This window comes from Protopterus annectens, chromosome 4.part1 (assembly GCF_019279795.1).
Source record: "Protopterus annectens isolate FY-2018-M chromosome 4.part1, PAN1.0, whole genome shotgun sequence".
Classification (NCBI taxonomy): Eukaryota; Metazoa; Chordata; order Ceratodontiformes; family Protopteridae; genus Protopterus; species Protopterus annectens.
This window is the reverse complement of record NC_056734.1, coordinates 195,934,331-195,944,167: the sequence shown is the minus strand read 5'-3', so window position 1 is coordinate 195,944,167 and position 9,837 is coordinate 195,934,331. Positions and strand designations below refer to the sequence as shown.

Genomic DNA, 9,837 nt, shown 5'->3' with positions numbered 1-9,837 from the left:
TCATTACAGCTTTTGTTTGGGCTGAGGTCAGTGCGGTCATTGTTTCTTTAACTTTTCTCACAGACCTTAGAGGTGTACAAAGAAGGTTACTATAGCTTGTGTAGGGACATTGTACTGTCTAGGAGCAACAAAGTAGAATACATTACTCTAATCTTTATTTTTTCAAGTTCATATCGGGCACATATACAGGTAGCTGCCTTTGATGGTTAGGGTTGAGGACTAAGGAGACATGCTATGTATATGTATGTCAGCATTCACTTGAAACACATGACTGTGGCAATTTGAACCACTGCTTTCATCTCAGTCTAACACCAGAAGGATGCATAGACAGTGACTATTGTTTTTTGGGGGGGAGGTTACTGAGGCAGGCATTATTCCCAGATTGAACCTATGTATCCAGACAATAAATGGCTAGTTAGTTTGTTGTGAGCTACAATTTTGTCATCTTTGAATATTAAGCCTTGGGCACAACTTATGTCTTCCTTGAAAAAAAAAAAAAAGACTGAAATTCTTTTTTTACTCATGGTTTTTAAGACACCACTGGATTAAAGGGTTGGGAAAATGCTCTAAAATGCATCCCAGAACACCAATAGCCCTATGGCTTCTTGAGTCTATATTATATTCTCGAAAGCCGACAATGTCGAATCTGACATTTTCGGCACGAGAATATCGAACGCTCAGAATCTCGGGTGTGTAAATGGAAATCTCTGTAAGGGGAGATTTCCATTTATTGCAATGTAGTGTGGTCTCAGAGTTGGTATATTTAAGTAGCGGGGGGTCGTGGAGGGTGCAGGGGGGCTTGCCCCCCTGCTTAAACCTGTTAGGGTACTTTTTTTGTGTTTTTATAAGGTCGATGTTTGAAGATATCGACTATATGGTGTCAACCATATGTTGTTCGATGTTTTCAACCGTCGATCTTATAATGTAGACCGGGCTTCTTGGGCCCTGGTTTATCTGAGTTATTTCCTAAATGGTTATTACTGTGGTGTCTTAGTCAGGAAAGGTGTGCTAAAATGATGCAAGGAAAACTTAAGCTGAACAGCAACACTGAATTTCTTTCCTTAATTATAATTTCTGTACAAGCCATCACCGGATGAAAAGATTATGTAAAAAGAAAAAAACATTAAAATGCACTTTAGTGCATATAGACAGCATTTCACCTAATGTGTGAACATAGTGTGGTACATACGCCTGTTGTACTGTAAAAGCATTGTAGCTACAGGTCAGTCTGTACACACTACACCTAAACGTTTTCAGCCATGAACTAAAAGGCTGCTTCAGAGGTGTTGCAGTGACAGGGTGATACTTTGACAGAATTGCGTAGGGGTCACCGAACTTGACATTTGCTGGGGGCCCCCAAAATGCTAACACCGGCCCTGTATATACACACACATATATATATATATATATATATATATATATATATATATACACACACACACACCTCTCTTTAACTCTACACAGACATGTCTCTGTCTTTGTATGTACGCATGTATATATATATATATATATATATATATATATATATATATATATATATATATATAATATGCGCGTCATACTTCTCAACTGTTTTCAGTCACATCCCTCCTGATTTTGACTCAAATTTTAGGTCTGTCCCTAATTGTAGAAATTACGGTTATATACTTGTTTAGTTCCGTAAATGTACATTAACTCACATTCTCTTATTCTTTCACTGTCTCAAATTTAAGTGTCCCTAATTATTTCTGGATTTACCCCTGACGGTTGGAGTGCTACGATATACATATAAATATAAGTTACGTATACATATGAACGTACACGTAGCATTGTATGTACACAAGTGGACAAAAGCAAGAGCCTTTTTTATTATTTTTTTAAGTAAAACAGTTATGTTTTATGTATGTACACGTGCGTATACATGCACTCTTTCCAATAACACAGCTTACATGATAGCAGGGATTGGCCGATTTGCTTTTGTTCCGCCTTCGTGGGTTTGCGATTCGTGGCAGTTCAATTAACAGGAGCCCCACCGTGTTTATACTCCAAAAAATGCGAATGTTCACTCTTAACAAATATGGTGGACGTATCTTGCTTGTTTTAAGAAAGGACACTGGATTGAGAAATATTTTCTCTGTACTGTGTTTTACGTTGTTTTGTATCGTTCTCTACTCATATGCGCTTATTTACAGTAAGGGATGCGGGAATAAAGGTCTGCGCACAAAGCTGTTGGGATACTGTGGACGTGTTTGGTTACGGGAGCGCGCATTGGGAACGGTTACACCCGTGAAGAGTTGTTACTGTAGGTTTGAGTGACTTTTTCTCTTCCCCCCTTACCTCCCCCTCCCCCCCAGCGGGTCGGGACTCCGGGGCGAGATGGCAGCAAGGCTGCCCGCGCGAGTGCTCGAACTGGTTTTCTCATACTTGGACATGGCAGACCTGTATAACTGCGCGCTCGTGTGCCGTCACTGGTACTACTGCCTGGATGGGGAGGAAAACAGCGAGGTATGGCGTTGGCTGTGCATCCGTAGTCTACCCGAGGAGGCCCTGCGTTCAGATATCCTGTGCAACGTGCCCACCTACAAGGGCAAGGTAACAGTAGCACTGCATATCAACACATGGTGTAGGCAGAGTTCAGGGCCCACTATAACAAGGTTCTCCTGTGAAACGTATGCGCTCTTAAAGTAATGTGCACGTCATCACATACAGTGTTAAGATTTCAATGTGCCCATTTGTAGTGCCAGGTTACTATGACAGCATGACTGTGGATGCGCATTATGCATGCTTAAGTCTGGGTTAATGCTGGCTTGCTTTCTTTTGTTTCTTAGTACTGCATTTGTAATCTTCCAAAGCTCTGTGCTTATGATATCTAAAAAGACGAATAGATAAGGTGATGTACATTTGCCCGACTGGCACCCTTTATTTTACATTTTACTTTCCTTTCCACTGGTATAGTATGTAGTTGGTGAGTTTTTTTCTGCATTTGTAATGGAAGATGAGGTTTTGTCTCGTTCGTGTTAACTGCAGAATTGATTTTTAATGTTTTGTTTGCCATTCGTGACGGATTGTCCATTGATTTCTCTCAGTGATGCATCTTAAATTGCTTCCTGTTTTACTTGGTGGCTCCTCGCTTTTTACTGATTCTTTCATAACCACTTCCTGTTGGAGAAGTAGCCTCACAAACGTTTTATTTGCCTTACTGCATTGTTACACTTCCGTGTTGCTTGCATGCACTCTGTAGTGACTGTGCACTCCATGTAATTGACCTGTGATATTTGCTCTGGCATTATCAAATTCCTCCATAACCACAGGCTGATAGGAAAATGGACGCACCATTAAGATAAACTACATCACGTCCACAAAACGCCTGAGAATATATGCATATTATACATCTCAATTGTCCCTGATTTGACTGTTTTTAGCTCTGCCCATCGTAAAACTGGTGGGTTTTGGAGAAAAGGTGGCGGATTACCCTTAAATAATTAGAGATGTAGACTTTTTTTTGTTACTTCAGAAAATGTATACTAATTCACATTCCTTATTTTGTCAATGTCTGAAGTTAGTAATGCTAATACTTAAGTATATTTCATTGTCTGATATTTTCAGATTTGGCCCTGATTGGTTGAGAGCTATGGTCTAATTGCCATTAACAGGCTTTTCATTGTGAAAGTTGTATTTTGCTAATAAGTGGGGAAAATTGCATTAGCATTTAGGTGTTTTTGGTTGTTTTGTTTTATTTTTCTTCTCAGGATGCAAGTGTTGATGTAAGAAGCGGCATATAGTAAACAACATCTAGCATATTTAGTGGCTTGAATCAGTTTTAAGAATTAAAAATCAAAAAGCACAATCTTTCAAGTTATTTAAAATGTAGGTAGCTGTAGCCTGAATTTTTTTATTTATTCTACAACCTCATCTGTTTTCCCACCAGTCTTTAAAAATATACTCAACTGTCAAATTGTAGCCTGTGTACATTTTGGAAAGGAGCACGTTATTTTCATAAAAATATTTTTAGATGTACACTCCTTTTAGGTAAGTTGTAAAGGTTATGAGAGCTGCTCAAAAAATGCACTCATTTGAGTACACTGAGTTATGTCTAATTATTACCTTGTAAAATGTTAGGTATGTAAAAAAAATTGATTATTTGCAAGCGCAGGTGGAAGTATTTTTTCATGACCTGGACATTTTCTGATTTTTTGCAGTGCACCACCCTCAGGAAAATCCATTCCTTGTTGTCTTGCTGTACTTCTGGTCAGTCCCTACCCACAGCACTACTTGCATGCTTGGGTTTTCCTTTTCAGGTGCTTCATCTTTGGTGTCATGTCTGGCAGTTGGGGGGGGGGGGGGTTGTCATTTTGCATGACTTAATTTTTCTTTATGCTGCCCCTTCTTGTGCCACACACCTTTTTGGGAGCCTGTAATGCACTTGTATATTTCATATGCCTTCCTATGTTTAGTAACGTTGGTATAGACTTTGTCTTTTTGCTTTTAGAATCATTTGTTTCTGTTCTCTACAGTCAAGTCAAATCTTCACCCCCCCCCCCTAAAAAAAAGTAGGCAGATTAGCCTTTGGCAGTTTGATCTCACCTTTTCTGACATTCTGTAGCACGCTGGTTGCAGCTGTGTATTGCACATGTGGGTACCCTGTACTAGCTACAAAGGTGTCTGTCATAGAAACAGCATTTATTTTATGTAGTTATACTTTGTGGATATAGTTGAATGTGTCTAACAAAGCCCCTTATTCAGTGGCAGCCTATTGTGGAAAGTTCCAACTGAAAAAAAAAAAAAAACATTATACAGAGTCTATAGATAACAGTTATGTACCGGGCTGGCTGAGGAGAAGGGAAGTCCTAATGAAGAGGTCAAAGCTAGAATCGGAGGGGCTGCATAGAGTTTCAGGTGCACTCTGACAGAAGAGTGCCAAAGAAGTTGAAAAGTAAGGTGCACAAGACAGTGGTGTGACCAGTACTACTGTGTGGTACTGTAACCTGGGCAATAAAGGCAGAGCAGATGAAGTTAGAGGTGATGGAAATGAAGTGTCTGAGAAGGGTGGTAGGATGCACACTGTGGGGCGGATGAAGAAATGAGGACATAAGAGCAGAAGCAAAAGTAGATTCAAATGCAGAAAAGATCAAAGATTAAGATGGTTCGGACACATGCAGAAAAACAGAAGACAATCTGATGAAGATGATTTGGGACAGACCGGAAAAAGGTAAGACAAAACGAGGATGTCCAGCAAAGAGGTGGATGGATTGTGTGAAAGATCTGCAACAGTCATGCAGGAGTGTGGCACTGAATCAAGAGAGATGGTGACAGTTAACACGATATCCCGATCCCATGGAGGAAAAGGGGGGTGATGATGATGTATACGTTGGCATGTAGTTGTGGCTTTGAAGACAACATGAGCATTTTAGAACATGGAGAAATCGATATTGGAAACGTTACGGACTGAATGGTATGCTGGTAATGTACCAGGGTTAGTTGTGGACCCAAGAATTGCATGTGCCTAAAACGGATGTCTTCTTTTTCTGATGAGTATTGCTGCAGAGAATTGAAACTTGAGATATCCAGTTATCATTGCTATTTACTTTTATTATTTTAATACATTTTGTTATCTGGGTAAGCCACTGGTGTCCCTTTTTAGGGGCAGTCTGGGAGCATTTTCTGGTTAAGTGATCTGCTCAAGGTCACACATAAGATGAATAGAGGTGGACAGAATCTAGAATCGGCTCGTTAACAGTTTTGAGCCTTAATTATCTGCTCTGCCAGCTGTAGCAATATTAAGTGTTCTGCTTTTGTTTTTTCCTTAAATTGTATTCATCTTTAGAAAAGCACTTTTAGTGTTGGTTGCACAAATTTGTTTAGTTTTTATTTATTTTGTTAGAGCATCAGTTCCAGTTACTCACTCTGGGTGATACAAATTTCTAAATTTCAACAAAATTAGAATTAAATCATTTAAATCAATGAATGAAAAATGTTTTTGGCCAACATCTGTATATAGTATGAGTAACACAACATTAGAAATGTAGCTAACAAACAGCTGTATGGTGATCACAGAATGTTAACTTTTGAGTGACATTTCTTTACAGTGGTGACTAAAAAAGGAAGCTTTTAAAGTTTGCCTAGGGTTCAAGATGAAGGCATGGCCTGGAGATTGTGTGTGTGTGTGTGTGTGTGTGTGTGTGGGGGGATTCTTTAGGTTATTTTGTTATAAATGTTGCAGTTGCATTTTGTCTTTAAAATGTTTGCAGTTGAGTAGAATTTAGGATGTAATTTGGGTTTCCTTGGCAAGGAATTTTGTTTTGCTGGGTTTGTAAATATGGGCATTTGTGACGTACAGTAGCCATTTAGATTTAGGAAGTGCAAAGCAGCGGTCTCTTAGGAAGGGCTAGTGTGATAAACTGAAGTATTATTTGTGGAGAAGCTTGATTCTTCTTTGATGTGAATTTAATAAAAAGAACATTTTCTGTCTGACCTAGAAGTATTTTATTTTCTGGTTGTTTTTCTTCCCTTTTGGGGAAAGGAAGTAATCGAATATTTTCTTTGTTCTGAAAAAGAATATACTTTTGCTTTTATAATGTTTGTGTTTGCTTAGACAGATCTAGACCCCCAGGCATATCTCTCAATTGCCCAGAATTGTATAGAAAATCCAAATATTTTCTGTTGCATTTTAGTCCTATTTCTCCTAAAATGTGTGGCTTTCTGACAAATAATTGAAAATGTTACCTCTGAACTTCTTGGCACATGAAATCTGAACAAAGCCTAAGACAGTGGTGGTGGGGGGGGGGGGGTCAAAGGCCCAAAAATAGGAACAGATTTTAAAATGCTGCTCTTATTAACTTTAGAAAGTTGCTAGAATAACAAGATTTGTGTTGGCATGCATTTTCCATTTTCTAAAGGATATGAAGTCGCAAGCTCAAATGTATGTACTTATTTAGAGGTTTCAGTCCTCAGTGATTTGCCAGAAAAACACAAATTTTACAAGGAACAGAAGAGAAATCTGAAACAAAATTTTGGACAGTTGAGGATTGAAGCCATTGAGTTTCAGACTTCATATACTTCATAAAATGTATGCTGACACAGCACTTCTAAGTTTATATGAGCAATAGATAAAAAAATTTACCCTTGATTTTTCAGCCTTTGTCCTCCCATTATTTTTGTCTTTGTGCACAGAGCTTGAGATGCATGCCTCTAGCTACTGGAGCAGTTTAGTTGTTTAAAGGGATTTCTGATTGTGGCAAAATTCATTGTTTTATGTGTGTATAAATGCATTTTTAAAAGGAAGTTGTTATTGTTGTCAAGCAAGATTTGGAAACTAGATTGAAGTTCATAGGTAGGTACTAGTCTATTGGCCCTAGGGCCTACACAAGCCTAGCCAAAAAGGTACCCTGGCTTTCGCCACCCAAGACAGAGGTGATCCCCGGGGTTAATTTCCTATTTCCCATGCAATTGTCAAGATTGTGCTAATGAGGAGCTTTGTTTGATGTAGATAAGTAGTTTGTTCCAGAGTATGGAAAGTCTCTGGGACAGGAATCTATTCCTCCAGCATGTTCAGTTTATTGTGGTGACAAGGTTTAGGTCCTTAGAGCGTGTAGCTCTGAGGGATTGGGATTTCGTGGAGCATCTCCAACAGCTCTGGGTTTGACCGCTTTGTAGGATGGTTGGAACTGCAAAACCAGCTTCTTTTTCAGCAACTAACCATCGCCCACAAAATCTTGCATCATCCTACAAATACTCCCATTCTCTCTAACTTGATCAAGCCATATACAAATCGAAGTACCCTACGCTCAGCTAATAAGTTACTAGCTGCAACCCTAAAGTCCAATAACAAATCATGTGATTCTCTATTTACTAACACTATTGGAATAAACTTCCAAGTAATCTTGTATCCCTTTCATCTACTCCATTGTTCAAAAACCTCTAAAAACCTTCCTTAATTCACAATGGCTGTGTCCATGCACCAGTCCTCGCTGAAACTCTTTTGTCACAACTAATCTGTCTAGTTTACTAAGTTTCTGCTTTAAACTCTGTCAAAAGTGTCTATTTTTGTCTTGTACCTATTATTCTATATACCAAGTTATATGTCCTTTCCTTATTTCTGTTCCTTTTTTATGTAATGTGAGCAAGCCTAACTCGTAGGGTTTTTTTGTTACTATGTATAACCAATTTTTGATTAGTATCCCCTTATGTTTATATTTACTCATGAATATTAGTTGTATACAGCTGTTGTGGAGCTTTTCTCCATGGGCCTCTACTGAAAATGGACACATATCCAGCTAGACTAGCCCGGTCAACAAATGTAAAATAAATTGTATGTTAGGTAGAGATTGCCCCCGAGTAGGCGATATGTGACTGAGTAAAGCTATTTTGAGACTGCCTGAGTAGGGCATCTGTTTGAGGCCAGTAATCCTCTTTGTGAGGTATTTCTGCGGCCTTTCCAGTTGTTGATGTCTTGTGAGGTACATACCAAAAGGGGCGTTGGTACTGTATAATGGGTCTAATAAGTGACGAGTAGAGGGGAACAATGACCTCCTTTTTTTTTTTTTTCCTAGATGAGAAACCTTTTGTGATGAGGTGTGCCACATCGAAGGATTTCCTGACTATTGTGGCAATGTGATTATCAAAGGAGAGACTACTGTCCACCTGTGTCCCAAGGTCTCTTGTCACACTTTCATGGCTACCACCTATGTGGTAGCTCATGGGTACAGAGTTTATTTACCAAAGGGGATGACAGTGCACTTTTTGGCATTGAGCTTGAGGCCATGACACCAGGCATCTGTCCACATCGTTAGGAGTTAACGATTATAGCTCCTAGTTTGCAGTCGTCTGCAAACTTGGCCAAAGACCTGTGTTACTGTCCTTCAGAGAAGTAGATACCAAACAGGAGATGACCCAGGACTGGACCCTGTGGTACTCCAGTTGTCACTGGTCTGAAGTCTGATTTGGAGTCTGCTACTTTCACAGTGTGGGTTCTGTCAGTAAGCCAGTTGGCAACCCATCTTGTGACACAGGGATTTATACCTAGTTTAGTGAGTTTATCTATAATTCCAGAGTGGGGGATGGTGTCGAATGCCTTTGCGAGATCTAGATAGGCTGTGTGAACCACCTTACCCTGGTCTACGGCTTTGGTGACTGCTTCAGAGAAGTCGGTCAGGTTTAGGAGACAAGATCTTCCTTTTACAAACCCGAACTGGGTTGGGTCCAGAGTTTGGAGATTACCAATGTCTTGGTTTATAAGTTCCATGATGATACATTCCATGGCCTTGCAGACCAGGCTCAGGGTAATGGGGAGGTAGTTCCCAGGGTCCATGGTGGCTCCCCCTTTGTGCAGTGGGATAACTGTCGCTGTGTGCCATTCAGTGGGCACAAAGCCTGAGGTGAGGCTATAATTGAACATAGTGCTTAGGTGGGGTGCCAGTTCATTCTGTAGTTCATGTAGAACGCAGCCTGGGATGATGTCAGGTGACATGGATGCAGTGTTCTTGGCTTTGGAGAGTGCGTTTTTTACCTGTGCAGTCGTAATTACAGAAACTTTGCATTCTTCTGGTATAGAGATGGGCCCTTTAGGGGGTGGGGGTGGGGTAAAGTTAGCACTGAACCCAATATCAGTTGGTTCTGTGTATTTAGTGCCATTGTGCTGTAACTTGGAGCAGATCTGAGTGTTGTCCTTGAGATTCTTGACATAGCTATAGAATGCTTTGTGGTTGTTTTTAGAGTCAGTGGTGATTTTGTTTTCATAACTAGCTTTGGAGGATTTTGAGGGATTTCCACTCCTTACTGAGGCTGACCAGGGAGTTCTTCCACTCATGGGATTTTACTCTTCCTTTTTTTTTTTTTTTTTTTTTTTTTGTTTTTTGCAAC

The 9,837-nt window shown here is 39.8% G+C and overlaps 1 protein-coding gene across 2 annotated transcripts in view; it reads left to right on the top strand.

Annotated features, from left to right (window-relative positions):
• The first annotated feature begins 1,962 nt into the window (after positions 1-1,962).
• Positions 1,963-9,837, top strand: part of FBXO45 (F-box protein 45) — a 393,871-nt gene continuing 385,996 nt past the window's right edge. The window contains exon 1 of one of the 2 annotated variants that reach the window (XM_044070100.1): positions 1,963-2,571. In XM_044070100.1, coding sequence (XP_043926035.1) covers positions 2,356-2,571 — 216 coding nt within the window. In that variant the 5' untranslated portion in view covers positions 1,963-2,355. The remainder of the gene's footprint in view (positions 2,572-9,837) is intronic. The other variant, XM_044070099.1, reaches the window with a different exon arrangement.